This window comes from Myxocyprinus asiaticus, chromosome 43 (genome assembly GCF_019703515.2).
Source record: "Myxocyprinus asiaticus isolate MX2 ecotype Aquarium Trade chromosome 43, UBuf_Myxa_2, whole genome shotgun sequence".
NCBI classification, from domain to species: Eukaryota; Metazoa; Chordata; class Actinopteri; order Cypriniformes; family Catostomidae; genus Myxocyprinus; species Myxocyprinus asiaticus.
In genome coordinates, this window is record NC_059386.1 from 26,732,649 (window position 1) to 26,750,996 (window position 18,348).

The 18,348-nt window shown below is 38.7% G+C and overlaps 2 protein-coding genes across 2 annotated transcripts; both read right to left on the reverse strand.

Moving 5' to 3' along the window:
• Window positions 1-1,782: 1,782 nt before the first annotated feature.
• Window positions 1,783-9,833, reverse strand: sparta (spartin a). The gene is made up of 7 exons (XM_051686393.1): window positions 8,953-9,833; window positions 5,343-5,537; window positions 5,097-5,250; window positions 3,081-3,275; window positions 2,823-2,981; window positions 2,184-2,274; window positions 1,783-2,012 (listed from the first exon to the last, which is right to left on the reverse strand). The coding sequence occupies exons 1-7, from the start codon at window positions 9,661-9,663 to the stop codon at window positions 1,967-1,969; spliced, it is 1,551 nt and encodes a 516-aa protein (XP_051542353.1). The 5' UTR covers window positions 9,664-9,833; the 3' UTR covers window positions 1,783-1,966.
• Window positions 9,834-11,973: 2,140 nt separating this feature from the next.
• On the reverse strand, window positions 11,974-15,815 carry ccna1 (cyclin A1). The gene is made up of 8 exons (XM_051686394.1): window positions 15,643-15,815; window positions 15,385-15,559; window positions 15,156-15,274; window positions 14,244-14,467; window positions 13,971-14,175; window positions 13,770-13,883; window positions 13,408-13,541; window positions 11,974-12,073 (listed from the first exon to the last, which is right to left on the reverse strand). Exons 1-8 carry the CDS (start codon window positions 15,799-15,801, stop codon window positions 12,022-12,024), a joined length of 1,182 nt encoding a protein of 393 aa, XP_051542354.1. The 5' UTR covers window positions 15,802-15,815; the 3' UTR covers window positions 11,974-12,021.
• Between the last annotated feature and the right edge of the window lie 2,533 nt (window positions 15,816-18,348).

Here is an 18,348-nt window from a genome sequence, read left to right on the forward strand (position 1 = left end):
TCGTGCATATCGCCACATACTGGACAGGGAGGAAAATGTATAGTTTAAAAGGACTTAAATATTGATCTGTTTCACACCCATACTTATCATATCGCTTCTGAAGATATGGATTTAACCACTGGAGTCTTATGGATTACTTTTATGCTGCCTTTATGTATTTTTTCGGAGCTTTAAAATGTTGGTACCCATTCACTTTCATTGCATGGACCTTCAGAGCTGAGATATTCTTCTAAAAACCTTTGTTTGTGTTCAGCAGAAGAAAGTCATACACATCTGGGATAGCATGAGGGTGAGTAAATTATTTTAATTTTGGGGTGAACTATCCCTTTAAAGTACCATGCAAATACCATGGTATATACTGTAAATATGGCACTCATTCAGTATGGTATTACCATCTCATACCCTCACTTTACCACAGTACTTTTTTGTAAGGCTTAAGTTAATTAATGAGTTTAAGGTTAAGCTACATAATTACTACCATTCTTTGTTTTATAAAAACATTGATCTAATCATAACACTGATGAGCCATGGATTTTATCTGTTGTTACTATGGAGTCACCAAAAATACTGTAGTTAAACTATGCATAATATGCGATAACGTTTGTAAATTTGGTTGAATTAGATTTTGAGGGTGCTTTTTTTGTAAACATTGCACAGTATAGTAATTTCATCTTAGTTAATACACATCTCATTATCAACACAAAATAATCATCTTTCATACTTCCAACAAATGTTTAACTAAATATTTAATTACAAGTGCATGTCAAAAATAGCTTGCTCTGTTTTAAGAGATAACACTTCTTTTCTATATTTTAATTTCCTTTTTTCACATTATGCATATCAACATTTGCTCACAAGACTTTTTCATCTTTTCCTTTCTTAAGTGGCTTTGCTATCTCCTTGGTTTGATCCTCTCCTGACTTCTCATTCACCATTGCTGTAGTAGTGAGTTTGCCCGCGGTCTTCAGTATGCCCTTGATGCCCAGGTTGTCCACATTGAAAGCAGTGACCCCTATATTGACTGCAGACTGGACTGCAGTGTCTGCAGCTTGCCCTGCCTCGTCTCCATACCTGATCACAAACACTGAGCTGTAATAATTCCTAAATGTATGTAACAGAGATCAGGAAAAGTCAAAGGACTAAATTTATGTTATGAAGAGTTTATATGGGGTTTTAAAGGGATAGTTCACCCAATAATGAAAATTCTCTCATCATATACTCACCCTCATGCCATCCCAGATGTGTATGACTTTTTTTCTTCTGCAGAACACCAACAAAGATTTTTAAAAGAATATCTCAGCTCTGTAGGTCCATATAATGCAAGTGAATGGAGACCAAAACTTTGAAGCTAAAAAAGACACATAAAGGCAGCATAAAAGTAGTTATATTGTGTCTGTTCACACCCAAAGTTGATTGGATTGCTTCAGAAGACATGGATTAAACCACTGGAGTCATATGGATTACTTTTATGCTGCCTTTATGTGCTTTTTGGAGCTTCAAAGTTTTTGTCACCATTCACTTTCATTGTATGGACCAACAGAGATATTCTTCTAAAAATGTTTGTTTGTGTTCTGCAGAAGACAGAAAGTCAGACACATCTGGGATGGCATGAGGGTGAGTAAATTATGAGAGAATTTTCATTTTTGGGTGAACTATCCCTTTAACAGTGCCTAATTATTGCTGTATAAACAAATGAATTGTACGCTGAAATTAATGGCAAGTAATTGATCTTGGAAATAGTGTGAAACATATAAAAATGAACACAGTAAGCAGGCACAATGTTGTATTCACCTCAGTTTTAATTCACAAAACACACTGACAGACCATTAATAAGAACAAGCGTCTTTTCAGCAACTTCTGAATGGTCAGTAAAATAATGGTCAATAAAATAAGGCACTGTGGGAAGGGTAGAACTTGGCAGAGAGATTAGTCAGAGAAAAATCAGTCCATTTTTACCCGCCACCATTTATACGTTGCTAGGGGAGTCCAAGAGGTTTCCTAGACCCTTAAATCTGAAAAAGCAAAAAAAGGGAGTTAAACCTTTTCCCCAGCGGAATAGATTAGGTATAGTAAAAACAGCAGTATCAGGCCCTTAGAGGGTGGGAAAAGAATGAGAGAAAATAAGAGAAACAGTGAATTACAGAGAACCCTGAAGAGTAGAACAAAAAACAAATAACACCTACTTGTACTTCACTGTAGTCACAGTCTCTGAAGTTACACTTCTGCCAATAGTCTTTGCTGCTTTCTCCAAACTTGACCAGAGTGTTGATAAACCTGCATTTTAAAACACAATTTGCAGACATCACCTAAAATACCTTTTTTTATATATATATAAAAGGAACCATATAGGGCTGAGCAGCACAGATGGGAATGTGCGACACTATGCCAAACTCTGATTCCTGTGGAATCGTCAGTCTGTTTTGCAGTCTAATAATATACGTATATGTCTATGCTTTCTGTTTGCCAATGGGTCGCTGTTCATTTCTAGTGAGGCTGAAATGTGTGCATTGGATCAGATTTGCAGCATCTTTGCACTCATTTTTTCATGTTTATTGAAAACTACGATAAGCTTTTGCAGTAAGCCTTTTAATCTTAATTGTAAACTAATCTGATCTAAGTATTCTTTTTATTCCAGTTATGTCGGTCTAAATCCTTCCCTTACCAGTCGAAAAAGCTCTAAACTACATTACATGAATTATTATCCTTTCCTTAACTCTGGAAAAAATTGAATCCTAGATCCCCTTGATTGTTTAGGGCACCCAGCTGAAAGAAAATAAATTGGCGGCGCTTATGTGCCAAACATCGATACAGTCTCAAATGACCTTGCATGCTGCTCCCTGCAACTAGCTTGGCTCCATCCATGTTGGAGCATCCATCTTTTTTTTTCTTGAGGGACTCTGGGACAAGTTTGCCCCCGTGTTTTTTTACATGTGGAGCAAGTTCCTTCCCGACTTTTTCAGCAACAGCAGCGACGCCATCCACTGGTAAATAAAATTAAATGTGATCAACACAAAGGTAAAATATTATTGTTCCATTATCAGTCAAATTCAGATTTAAATCAAATTCCACCTCTGTTTTACCTAGAAACTGGCTGGCTTTCACAGCACCCCCAGTAGCTTGTTTGGCTGCATTCAGTCCCTTGGTAACCTTGGGGCTGACCTCTGCTGGAGTCTCCTCTGGAGTGATGTTTTCTCTAAGCTTGATTGCTCCTCTCTGGATGGCTTTACCTGTAGCTTCAGCTCCCCACACAAGCCCCCGACCCATCCAGGAGGTCCCTGTAGCAGCCAATGTGGACACATAACAACACAGTACATGGTCCATTCATAATGTACCCTGCTTCTCAATTCCATATGGAATATTTTCCCAGCTATCAATTAAGACTATGTTCTAACAAGGAATTTACAATAAAGAATAACTTTCAAATTAGTCCAAAATTTATCCAGAAAGGCTTATGAAAGCCATATTGCAGCTATAACCTGTTAAGTTGTCGTTTAGAATACTCAGTTTAAATCTGCTTCCAATATTTGTTTTAAAGGAATATTCTGGGTTCAATACAAGTTAAGCGCAGTCGACAGCATTTGTGGCATAGTCAAGTCATTCTTATTTGTATTGCGCTTTTCAAAACACACATAGTTTCAAAGCAGCTTTACAGAAAATCATGTTTTAACAGACAATGAAACTGTAATATCTATAATGTCTCAGAGTCATCATTGTTTAGTTTGATTAAATATGATTGTAAATTGTGCATAAAAATAAATAATAAATACAAATTGTATTTAGAACCCCATCGAGCAAGCCGAAGGCGACTGTGGCAAGGAACACAAAACTCTGTAAGATGTTGGTTAATGGAGAAAAATAACCTTGGGAGAAACCAGGCTCACTGTGGGGGCCAGTTCCCCTCTGGCTAAACAACATGAATATAATGCCAATATTAGTAATTTGTGTGCAGTGCAAGTCATGGTTTAAAATTATTAAACTAAGTAAGTGTTAAGGGCCAGTGTTTATACAAAGATTTTGTATAAACTGTAAAATTAATGTCTTTGAAGTCTATCCTGGATTAACTGCAGAAGTTCACATAGATGCATTGTTCTTTGTTAGTTGGCTGATGAAGGCTTTTGTTGGCAATTAATTGATAGTCTATGCATTCAATTTTAAGAGTGTCGTCCATCAATAGACCAAGGTGATGCATGTAAAGATCAGTGAGGTGCATCGTAGTTCAACCTCAGGTCATTTTGGTGAGGTCTATCCTAAATCCAAGGTTCAGGCAGTGGCATATGAAGTATATTAATACTGATTACCACAAAAATTCATTTTGCCACATTTCTCCTTTTCTGTAAAAAAAAAAAAAAAAAAAAAAAAGTTAAAATCGAGGTTACAGTGATGTACTTACAATGAAAGTGAATGGGTCAAATTTTTGGAGGGTTTAAAAGGCAAAATATGTGAAGCTTATAATTTTATAAAAGCATTTACTTTAATTCTTCTGTTAAAACTCATGTGTTATTTGAGCTGTAAAGTTATTTAAATAGTTGTTTTCATGACGGCGTTACGTCGTCATGGTAACGAAGTTGTAAAATTGGATATAACTTTACACAGAAAAGGTTAGCAAGCAATTGTATCACGCTAAAATCATGTAAACACGCATATTGTTTAAAACATTTTTACTATACTTTTAAACAGTAAAACAGTGAGTATTTTAATGTTTACGGATTGTCCCCATTCACTTCCATTGTAAGTGCCTCACTGGAACCCAGAGTTTTGCTTTTTTATAAAGAAAAGGAGAGACGAGTCTAAATACATTTTTGTGGTAATCAATATTATGGTACAAAAGCTGTCGATTATGCTTAACTTGTATTGAACCTGAAATATTCTTTTAACTGTTCAACAGTGGCATCTAGTGGATCATTTTAGAAAAGTATCAGTACGGTGTTCAGTATGTGCATATTACCCCCTCGTGGTAAAGTAGTGAAACTGTCTTTAATTCATCCTTCTAAATATTCATCACGCAGACAATTCTTATCATTTCTACTCCATTAAATTAAACAAATACACTAGGTATCCAATGAGGAAACTATTTACTCTGATCCTAAAATTCCGACCTGCTAGAATGCTCTGTGACATTTTTTCGCTCCACACAGGAACAGTCTTAACTTCCCCTCCAGGTGTTTGAGATGTTTCTGTAGGAGGACCAATAGGAACCTTCTCACTCAGGTTTATGTCTGTTCCTGAAGCCCCACCAGGTTCTTCATCTACCTTAAAAGAAAAGAAATGCCTCAAGCATGTCATTTTACATGACTCTTGTGTGCATCATATTTGCCAGTTCCTAACACAGTGATGTGGATTACCTGGACTCTGAGTTGTGCCAGCACTGACAGCTGTTCCTGGAAAAGTGTTCTGTCTGCTGCAGGATGCTCTGACGACAAAACCACCCCAACGTAGGACCCTGGAACTGCTGCTGTAGTATCAGGAAATGTAAAGACACCTCTGTTGCTGAGCAATACAGGGGAGTCTGGGTATAATGGGTAGATCCAATCACAAACCTGAAAGCACAAAACATAAAATCAAAACTTAGAGACTCAGTGTTCCCACAATTTTGAACACTGACATTTATGAATTTTTTTTTTTTTTTTTTTTTTCAAAATAATTTTATATAAATTGCTGGGTGGATTTCCATGTGTATGCCAGCTACCAGTCTTTTGAATTATTCATATTAAAATTGTTTTATACTTATTAGTGTACAGATTAACCCTAAACAGACAGACTGATGATATCGCACTGGCCTGCAGGCAGGTTTTACTCTACACAAGCACTTGCAAAGAGCAATATCTAGCTGACTGAATAGCTATTTTAGAGCAGAGCAAAACTAGATAAACTTAAATTCACTATAGAAATATTTGTGTCTTTTAAAGGAATATTCCGGGTTCAACACAACCTTCTGAACCTTTGCCTGAGTGTTCATTCTCTGAGTCCCAACATGAGTCTCCGCCTACAGAGTTACTACCTGAGTCTCCACCTCTAGCGGCTTCTCCTTGGTCTCCTGACCCTCTGCCAGTTCCATCCTGGCCTCCTGATCCTCCGCAAAATCCATCCTGGCATCCTGATTCTCAGCCAGCTCTGCCCTGGCCTATGGATATTCCACCAACTCCGCCCAGGCCTCAGGACAGTCCACCAACTCAACCTTGGCCTCTGAACCATCCGTCCTGGGCTGTGAATCATCCGTCAGCACCGCCTTGGCCTCTGAATCTTCTGTCAGCTCCGCCTTGGCCTCCTAACTATCCATTGGCTCCCTTCCTGGAGCCGCCTCCCAAAGAGCCGGACCCCGCTCCCTTCCTGGAGCCACCACCCAAATCGCCAGACCCCGCTCCCTTCCTGGAGCCGCCACCCAAACCACCAAACCCTGCTCCCTTCCTGGAGCCACTTCCCTGGCCACCGGCTCCGCCCTGGTCCCCAGGTCTACGCCTGTCTCCGGGCCCTGCTTCATTGTCTACTGTACCTCCTACTTTAACCCCCTATAGTTCCTGTTTTCTTTCGTTTAGACTGTTATTCCTTTCGGGCTTCAGAAGCCACCCTTTTGGGGGGGGGGGCGGGGTATGTCATATCATTTTTATGTTTTCCCCTAAGGACTCTTATTTTGAAAGTGTTTTGTAATCATTGTCATGTCTGTTTTCCTGGTTTCCCTCCTGATTGTATCCCAGGTGTTCCTCATCTTTTTGCTAGCCCATGTGTATATACCCTCTTGTTCTTTGTTCCTGGGTCAGTACTTGTTTGTATGTAGTGCATGATGAGCCAGCATACTGCTCTAGAGTCTTGTTACCTTCTTCTTCAAATATTTTCCATCATTGTTGCATCCCCTTCTTTTGTTCATAAATACAAGTTCTGCAATTGGATCCTCACTCTCTTGCCCCTTCCCTTCACAGGACCCTGATAGTGTATGTGTAAACTTGATTTTAGTGTGATTAAAGTAAGAATTGTTAATTAACCTAATCTGTGTAAAGTTATATCCAATCCCAGGATAACAAGTTTACATAGATAAGGTTAGTAAGGGATTTTTTTCATCATATAATGTTTACGTCTTATGGTTATATGTTTTAAACAGTGTGTATTTTAGCATTTATGGACTGGCCCCATTCACTTCCATTGTTAAGTTTCTCACTGTAAACACGTTGTTTTGCTTTTTTATTTTTTATAAATGAGGGACGAGTAAAAAAATAAAAAATTCTGTGGAAATCAATATTATACCACAAACCAAAACATTCCTTAAAGATTTTTCCAGGCCTGGAAATCACAAATTTAAAATTTCCTGCTATTACCAGGTTTTCCATGACTGTGGCAACCCAGGAGACAAATAATTACGCATAATTAGACAATAAGAATTTATTTTTATGTCCTAGGATGTCATATGAAGTGGCACCTGGTCAGGAATGAGACAGGAATATGCATGAGTGCATATTTCAGAACTTCAGTGTCACCATTTAGAAAGGCACCCTTTATTCTGGATGGCTAAAGTGGGACAAAAGGACACTATTGGACATATGCTGCAGTTGTGTTATAGTGTTTGCTGCACGTGTCCTAGATCAAGCCCCAGAGCAGTGGACAACTAGCCCTGAAATTGGCAATCTGCCAATACTGCACAGAGCCACCAGTCAGCCATTCAATGAGATTTCTATTTGCTGAAACAGCTTGCAGACTGACCCTTTACAAAGAGCCCGTTTCTAGCACTGTCTAAACAGACCTGATGCCTTTCAAAAAAATCCCCAATTCTGGTTGGACTGGCTTTTGTGAGTGTGAAAAAAAGAGAGAGAGAAAAGTTGAAAGTGAAACTGCTTTGTGTTTTAAAGTCCTACCAAATACTACATATCAAATCATCATACTAAAAAACAAAAATACCTAAATTAATCTCAAACCTTCTCTTAGTTAAAGGAATATTCTAGGTTCATTACAGGTTGCAATGTTGATTACCACAAAAAAACTTTTTGGCTCACTCTTTTTCTTTATATAAAAAAGCAAATATCGAGGTTTGAGTGAGGTACTTACAATGGAAATAAATGGGGCCAATTTTTGCTGGGTTTAAAGGCAAAAATGTGAAGCTTACAATAATAAAAAAAAAAACTTTACATTGATTCTTCTGTTAAAACATGTGTATAGTGTTTGAGCAGTAAAGTTGTTTAAATCGTCATTTTTACATTCATTTTAAGAATTCTGGGTTGTTGGGTCGTCATGGCAATGTTGTTGTAAAATTGGACATAACTTTACACAGAAAAGGTTAAAAAGCAATTTTATCATACTAAAATCATGTTAACACATATTGTTTACATCATGTGGCTATACTTTTGAAACAGTATTTTAACGTTTATGGTTTGGTCCCATTCACTTCCATTGTAAGTGCCTCACTGTAACCTAGAACTTGTATTGAACCCGGAATATTCCTTTAAAGACACATGCTCTCTGATTTTCACTCTTCTATAATGAGCAAATATTTCCATGTAATAGTGTAACAGAATAAGCATGATAGCAATCTCACTCATTTTGTAGACAGACGCGCTGTTTGACAATGGGCAAACCTTATACAGAAATGAATTTGAAAACAAAACGTGATCATCACAAGACATCTTTTGTTTGGAGTAAACCACTAGTGTAGTTCTTGTCAAGGTGGAGACTATGGTTTGCTTACAGCATAACTAGAGGGTTTGTAAGCTATATTGTATTGTCATATGACTGAAGTTTCAAACTTAAAGTAATATATATATATATATATATAGATAGATCATTCTTCTTTCATGATACCTAATACATTAATGTTAGCAAATGGAACCTTATTGTAAAGTGTGCCCAACTTTTCATTTGTGAACTGAAAACAGCTCAAGAATTTTTTTTATCACAAAAACACCAATACATATAAACTCACCCCAAATCAACTCATATTACAGAATCATATTCAAGAAACATTGTTTTTACCTGTAGGTAGGCAGGGGCATAGCTGGCACTGTTCTCAGAGTTGCTGCATACGATTATTCGCAGGTACCCTGGATAAGAGGGGGCACTGACCTGGCCCTCAGCAGACACAAAGAAAATCTGTACCCCACTGGGCAAGAACAAAATCTCCATGCCAACCTCTCTAAGACTGACTGGGATAAAAGCCTGGTGCTGGGGTATCTGATTTGGAGTGTGCTTAAATGACCTGTTCCCTCCATGAGACAGTGACTGATGCCCATCTGTTGGTTGAGGGGTGTAGGCTGGTGGCAGCTCACTGGGTACAGTGAAACCCACCGTAGGAGAAGCTGGAAGAGCAGGGACCCCTCCTGAACCTTTTGAGATCTGGTTGGTTGATGGCTGGGTGTCCCGTAGGACAGGCAGTGTCGGATACAGGCGCTGACCGGGGGTCGATGTGGACTCCAGCACCAGTAGACGGGCGGTGATGCTGCTCAGAGTCTCGTTCATTCTCTGCTGCGTCTGTCGTGCCATGTCCCAGCTGCGCCCGACGCAGCGCTCGCCCTGGGTGTTCACCTCTAGCCCCCTGAGAAGATGCTGCTTGCCCAATCGGTAGAGGACGAGAGCTTGAGCTTTATTCCCCACCTCATCATTCTGAACCCCTTTGTTCAAACACTGCATAGCTGTCCCATAGTGTTGCCGAATGATGCGAATTTCAGCTGGCTCTTTTGACTCCATTTACTTGTAAACCTAGAAGAACACACTTTCAACTTAATTGCTAAAAAATAAGAAACTCTTAATAAATCTTCTAAAAAGAAACTAATATACTTGTATAAAAGTGTCTAAAAGTTCCTTAAATGCACGAGTCCCGTGCTTTTGAAAAATCATATGGCACCAAGCTATGTTAGTGGTTCGCTCATTTTTCCCATGATGCGACTCTTGATGAAATGTAGTTATATGTCACCAAGCAAGCTCAACCTGATTATGGAACGCAAAAAAGCCCAACAGACACATTTAAAGCACAATACATATCTGGTCAGTAGTGCTCACAGCCGTTGTAAACAAAAGCAAAAAAGTTACTGCTTAAAGGTGCACTCAGTAATTTTTTTCCTCAAAAAAAAGTGTCTCCTAAAGAAATGAACTGTAATTTTAAAACATATGTATGAAATCATGTCCACTCACATAAGATGAAGACTCCAGTCAAATCAGTAACCTTTGAAAAGTTGCTTTATTCTACAATGAAAGGGTCCCCTAATGGGGGTTGCCATGTTAAAATCACACACCACTTGCTGAATCTACGTAGATTGCATGCAAATTTGTATCTTTGATAAGGTACATAAACTCTTAAGAGAATGACGGGGCCAAACACACTTAGTCCACCAAGACAGGATCCGTACACACCAAAACGACATGTTGCCTAGAAAGAACCGTTTAAAGAATATTCTGGGTTCAATACATGTTAAAGGGATAGTTCACCCAAAAATGAAAATTCTCATTCACCCTCATGCCATCCCAGATGTGTATGACTTTCTTCTGCAGAACACAAAGATTGTGTTCTCAATGCTCTCAAGTGAATGGGTGCTAAAATTAACTCCAAAATGCACAAAGGCAGCATAGAAGTAATCCATATGACTCCATTAATTAAAACCATACCTTCTGAAGTGATATGATGGATGTGGGTTAGAAACAGATCAATATTTAAAGGACATTTTTGCTAGAAATTCTTCTCCCTGCCCAATAAGGGGTGTATGCATGAAGAATGTGAAAGTGGAGATTGAGCAGAGAGGAGAATTTATAGTTTAAAAAAAAAAAAAAAAATTAAATATTGATGTTTCTCACCCACATCTATTATAATTGCTTCTGAAGGTATGGTTTTAATTCATGGAATCATATAGATTCCTTTAATGCGGACTTGTGATTTTTTTTTAGCTTAATTTTGGCACCCATTCACTTCCATTGTATGGACCTACAGAGCTGAAATACTCCTCTAAAAATCTTCATGTTCTGCTGAAGCAATGGTATAAGTGTGTAAATGAGAATTTTGAACTACTCCAAGCTCAATCGACAGTAGGGGACAGCTGGGAAATTAGGTTATTTTCTGGGCACAAAGTGTATCAAAATTGATAAACATTTTTAAAGAATATTGAGCAGGTGACTTAAATCACCTTGAACACACAACCCCCCCCCCCCCTTTATAGACGCCACATGACAAGATTTCGGTGCGTGATGACAAACAGGCACTTAGGAAAGTGCTGTGGTAGTTTGATGCCATTTACTGTTTCAAGAGAAAATAAAGCGCCTTTTACCCAGGAAGAAACATGGTTTACTCCATTTATATATGGAAAGGCTCTTGGAAGATGGTCAATTTTGAGGACAGAAACAAAAAAATTAACATTGTTAAAACTTGTATTTGACCTGCAAAACTTACTGTGATTATGTAGCCCAATCATGAAGTTGTAAAATGGATATAACGTGTAGAAGTTTAGAAAAGTTTTCAAAAACACGCAGGGTGTGTGTTGAGTCTATACTTTGAAAATTGACGTTTATGGATTGGCCCAATTCACAGACACTGTAAATGCCTTACTGCACCACTCAAAACTAATTTGGGATAACATTATGCCACAAATGCTGTCGACTGTCCTTACTTGAGCAGTTAGCAGCCGAACTAGACGCGGTTACATAGCGGTCAATTTAAGACCCTAGGTCACCATAAACAATGTCTGTACATATCCACACTGGTCACAAAACGGTAACTGTACACAGACAGCAATGGAACTAGTTTCATTTATTGATTAGTACTAGTACATGATATGCATCGTAAATGCATGGTATAAGAGACCTATTGGAAGGGGACAAAGGCAGACAACAGTAGAAACTGTCAATCCATTACACATTTGCAAGGCACAGCCATGTTGGATTCAGAGAAACAAGCTACATTGTTACTTAAGTCTTAAAATGACCTATGATAAAAATCACAAAAAAAAAAAAAAGTTTTAAAAGCCACACTAAACTTCTTAATTTCATTCAGTATTTACAAGATATTAAGTGCTGCAGTTCATTTGTTGGCCTTGGGGCATCCATGTGGTCACCAAAACATTAGGGTAGTGACAGAGCCTCCACAGGTTTCAGTTGAGACACACCACAATATCTGAAAAAGACACTGATTAGTCTTGGGGGGGAAGAGGAGGAGAGAGAAACAGTATTTTGTATGCATGCAAACTCAGTTTTGTAAAGCAATGAATCTTCTTGCAAAGAAGAATTCCCAGAGCAAACAAAATCAAATTTTGCACTTGAAGTTCTCATTGCTCTCTCCTATTACCCACTCTGCGTGTGCTCATAGCTTTGACTGCTTGATCAACAGGTTTACAGCATTATAATATGCCAGAACTTCAGTCAATCAGAGATGGTGATAAATTGATTGGCTGGCTAGACCACAGATCATACTGTGAATCAGACTAGGACCACATGAAAGCAGCTCCGAGCCAATTTTTTACCTTAATGAAACTTTAGTCAGTACACTGCCAATAGGCTTACTAGCTAGATAATTACAGTCTAGCTCGTTATCAATTTACGCTTACATAGCTACTAGCTTGGCCATGTTAGCTCCCACTTATCTGAAATTACTCTCCCATGTGTAAAACTACACTGTAAAAATGCAAGTGTAGATTGGGGGGGGGGGGGGGGGTCACTTAACACAAAAGGGTAGGAGATCAGTTTGTTAATGTGACAGATTACAGTCTACCATGGATCAGCAACCACTAAAAACTTCCAAATTTAATGTAATCTTTAAAGAAGTTGTCCACTGTCTTAGAGTTTGACAGCCTTTTATATTAAAGGCAGTATTTATATTCTATTCTTAATTAGAAAAGCTGTTCATTTGCATTCAAAGCTGTGGGGTACCTTGAAATGTTCAGTATGCTGTTTTTATGAAGTATGCATTCTACCACAACCCTTATGGCAAATATTAATGAGAACAGGAGCAGCCAATTGGGTCTCCCATCATAGTTTGGGGTTTATTAAAAAAAAAATTATATTCCTTTGCATTGCTTGATCACAGCCTAATACATTTTGAAAAAAAAAAAACAGTAAGACTTACAGCATTCCTGATACAGCTACAATCCATGGGGTAAATCTTTTGCAATGGTAACTACATACAGTAAAGTCTACTGAACATGTAGCATTGTGCCTGCTGGCTCTTCGGCAGTATTTACACTGACTCATGGTTGCTGTAGCTACCTCAACTGTCCAATCAGAGTGCTTGTAAGAAGCTCCTAATAGCCAATCCTGATGTAGGAGGTGGGACTTGTCAGAATTCAAGTGTAAACGCAGGAGCAGTCTAAAAGTTCTGAGTGCATGCACAGCACGAGGAGAGAGCGAGATCTCACACGTAAAAATTTGCAAGAAATTGCATCACAAAATAACTGTGCACTCCGTGTCATCTTGCACACTCAATTTTGGCACATAACTCCAATGAACGCTTACTTGGCACTCTTGTACTTCTCCTGAATAGCCTGCTGGGGGCGACTTCCGGCGCACATATGGAGCTTATGAAGCTCCTTCAAACATGGGCCAATGACTGCCAGAGTGTAACCAGTGAAGGCATACAAGTTCTCAGGCTGCCAGAAATGGGGGGGGGGGGGGAGAGAAAAAGAAAAAAAATCCCACCCCTCAGTCAGTTAGAAGATTACAAGCCTCATACACAGCCATGGGCTGGCCATTTTGTACATGCATATGGACATCCAAAACGACGCATCCTCAGCAAGACCCACACTGGCCCCTCAACAAAGGGCCAGCAATTGGGTCTTCCAAATAAAGCTAGGTCACAGTAAAGGCTAGAAACTCACCCACAGATCCCCATTCAGAGTGTAGTTTGCCAGACAATATGCAGCTGCAGCAATCTTGGAAGGTAGATATTGCACAAAGGGATCCACTTCAAGCAGGCTCAACTCTGAAAGATACTACAGGGTGGGGGCAGGCAAGGAGGAAGGAAGTCAACATCCAATTCAGCAGGAGTCCAATAACAATACGCTCTCAAAAGTTCTTACCAAAGCGAGGTTCACAGTCCTGGCACAAATTTGCTCCTCCAAATTATACTGCATCAGAAACTGGTAGGCTGTGGGTGCAGTCATGTCAAAGGCAAGCACACGGAGCAGGTGTTGCTCCATTCGAAGCAGCTGTTTCTTGGTATAGGTGTCATCCGTGATGTACACAAACTCATCCACTTCCGGAGGACACACCTCCTCGTATTTCCTAATCAGAAACGCAAGCTGAAAGACTGTTACAAGTCACCAGATAACACTTAAAAGCCCTTCACTTACGCAGCCAGGAGTATGGAAGCCGTTCCCACAAGCTGCAGTTTTCCTCTCAGAACAGACATGCACGAAAGGAAGCGGTCCAGGTAATTAACAGCCAGGAAGATGGTCTCAGAGCACAGATTGTATTCCTCAGCAACTTCAACCAGCCAGTCAACAAGGATAATCCTCATGCAGTTGGTTATGTCAGGCTGCTTTCTCATGTAACCAGACTTTGCCCTGTATTGAACCTGAGACAGTGCATTACAGACAAGAGTTTAGCAGGATATTTGTACACAAAGATTTGAAGGTAGTTCGGTTTAAAGCAACAAATTCTAGAAAGTCACAACTTCATTTAGTTCTACCCATGTAGAAGTAGAGTTGGGACTACATAAATACTTAGTATTTATAACTGGCCAGGGGATTTCACAGCATGCATTGCATAAGACTGGATGGGGTGAACAAATGTTACAATAAAAGTAATCTTGCTCCGATGCATAGAACGACACTTAACCAGCTAAACCTTAACTGGTTATTTAAAGTGTCTGTTAGCCTGGAGTTTTGGGGGTTACCACTGTGTAGAGCTTGTGCTTAGATTGTGAAATCAATCCTGATTCAAACATCACTTGATTCACATGCTCTTTAGCTACGGAAGCTATTGCTATCAAATTGACAGTGCATCACTTTCAGTCTTAACTCACCTGGCATATGCCAAAATAGGTCTTGTAAAAATTAGATCAATTTTATGAAACACTAAATAGTTAGAACTTCATTAAGTTGAGTTAATACTACGGTACACTGATTTGACCCAATTTAACTCAAGTTGGCTTAATGAAACGATTAACCTGAACGAACAGTTAAATTGCTAATAAACTCAAACACAATCAAGTAAGTAATTACTTGGTTTTGAGTGCATGGACCCAATACCAAAATACCAACTTCACATTCACGCAAGTATCTATGGATGTCCTCTGCATATTCTGGAACACACAAGATGTCCTCTGAAGTAGTGTCTTTTTCCTCTGGCAAGGACTGCATAGACACATCCATGAACGATGCTTTTAAAAATAAAAATTTAGAATTAGTTTCAGGCAAGTAACCATCAGCGCAGAATACTGCTGCCTCATCTTGACAGGTCAAACGCACATTGACTAATCCTGCAGCCCACCTGAGCCAATATCATTGACAGCATCATCCAGCAGGAGAAGCTCGGAGGACAGCAAGAATGAGCCAGCTGATTGTTTAGTTGACTGAACCAGGACTGGTTCAGACACATGGACACCAGCAGTGGTAATGCCATGGACAGATGCATCGTGGAAAGCAGGTTCATATTTGGATGAAGCCTTGAAAAGACAAACGTCACTTCCTCTTACTCACACGCAAACTCTGACGTGAAGAAAACAAAATGCAAAACTTCTATTCCAACCTGGCCAAATAGTCGATTATGTTGGTCATTCTCGTTTAAAACACGGAGCACAACCCTTTGGCCGGGCTTGTGGCCGTGCAGGCCATCCATTCGTCCCAAACCCATCATGTTCTCCTGACTACTACGACTGGAAAGAGGGGCGATGCCACGGGATGCCATCTTAACGATCTGCAGAAAATAATCTGTGCAAAAGGAGCTCATTCAACGCCATTTCAAGTTAGAAGCAAAAACACAAAGAAATATCACGTAACACAGATCCCAGGCCATGAAACCTGGATTCCTTTCAACATGAATATATTTGACTAAATCGTTCATTGTGCAGACATACCTGTGATCCCGCTGTATCCTTAAAAACCCAATAAAATCGCAACGAGAAGATCAAAGTGCTTTGATAGTGACTGTTTCTTTGACCATTTTGTATGTGCACGTCCACATTTAGGACAAATCAACATGAGACTAATTACCGCATTGCTGCTTTTCCAGGTGTTGCAAATATATGTTAATTAAAAAAACAATCCCGTTACCGATTCGTCACGTGGCAACGTAACCATGGTAACGGAGTACACGTTTTTTTCTAATACTATAGATGGGTAATTGACAAATAGGATATCATGGACATCAACTTTTGTCCTTGCGTTAAAAAAGCTAGACGCAGCGCAACGAACGCAGGTGTCTTCAAGTATTTTTTTTTAACTTGACACGGCGTCTAAAAAACGCGGCGCTCCTGCGCGAGACGCTGACAAAATTAACAAACAGCTAGACGTGCCGTAACGGCCAAATACGTCCGTCCAGCACGTTTACGTAGAAAAAAAATATTTATAAAATTATAAAAATATTATAAAATAGCGCAGTCGGTATAGCGCAATAATAGTCCCCTAATATTTTTTGCTTAAAATATATTTAGATGTATAAATGAAACTATATTTTAGCTGTCAACTGGACACAATTTTTTATCACCGTTTTAAATCACATTTTGCCACCACTTTACTTCAGAAGCATATGATAATGAATAGTCTGAATCAGGACTATTATAGTTTTGAATTTGACAAATTAATTTTTAAAAGTACAAATATTCAATGTTGTCTCTCAATTAAATATTGGATAAAACATCACGGGTAATAGTAGGCTAATAATACAACAAGTAGAAAATTGTTATTTAAAATAGTTTTTGATAAAGTATAGCATGTCACATGATTAGGTTTGTGCTCACTATATTGTTGGTGCACTCATGAAATGAAGAATCCAGTCATATCACTAACCTTATAAAAGCTGCTTTATTATACATGGAGAGGGTCTCCTTATGGGCCTGCCATGTTGAGATCACATGACCAGTCAAATACTATTGGCTTAATCTCAGTAACCAGCCTGTTATTGGACACTTTCACTCTTGGATTAAATTAATCATGGCTGATTGTGAATAGTGAATTTCTACAATAGAGCTGTTCAGCCGTGATGTCAATTTGTAGGCGAACCCTAAAGTCTAATTCACCCTGGGTTCCCTCTGGATTTTCCTATGGGTTTTTATGATGGGTTTTTTTAACGTATGTGTAAAATAAGGTCTGTGGTAAACATTACTTGACGATACGTAGTCGTTTTGTTCTACAACATAAATTATACACTTTCATACCACAAACGTGTAATTCAATACGGCTTCAAAATTCACGTTTGAGTTATGAAAGTGTGTAATTTATGTTGTTGAACAAAACATCCACATATCATCAAGTATTGTTTACCACAGACCTTATTTTCCTCATAAATTCAAAAGCCCCATTATAAAAACCCATAGGAAAATCCTGAGGGAACCCATGGCGAATTCTCTTCTGGGTTTTTGGATGACAAGCTGAACAGCTCTATGGCATCTGTGACAGAAAGCTATTGATTTTGAATGATGATGCATCCATGCCCCTAGGTGTCACTGCAAATCCTAGATGACACAAGCAAAAAGTTACTGAGTGCACCTTTAAGAATGATATAAAAATTCTGCTCAGTTAAACCTATAGCCATGAAATTAACACGAGGAAAGCTTTTTCCATTAATACTTGGAATACTGATGCAAAATTATCTTAGAACAGGAAAAATGAAGGGCCAAAATGCATCTGTGGTTTTTTAAGGAATCACTGAACATAGTTACAGGGTACCCACATCCGACCAGTTGATTTCAATGGCATTTCTGGTTGATTATAATTGCTGGATAAGGATTTTTTTTTTTTTTTAATACATTCACGAAGAGCTCTTTCTATTGCTGAAATATTTATGAGCCGTGTATAAATAGAAAATAATTATGGCATCAATAGAAATGTCCTTGACTTTGTATAATTATATTAATTTTCATGACTTTTCCAGGCCTGCGAATTTCCTGATAGATATATTCAGGTTTTCTATGACCATGGTAACCCTGTTGTTAATTAGTGATTTATTTGGTAATTTTTAATATGAATACTATAAGTTTTGTGTGCATTCCCATCTAATGTTTGGGAAAGGTTGTAACTAGATTTCATAAGGGTTCAGTATGCTGTGTAAGGCAGATTGAATTGGGTCCTTGCCATTCTATTATCTTGACATATTGCAGCTGACAATCCGCAGGCAGCTGAGGTACAATAAATTTCCACTTCTCATATATACAGTTGTGCTCAAAAGTTTGCATACCCTTGGAGAATATATGTACCATTTTTAAAGAAAACATGAGTGAGCAGGCAAAACACATTT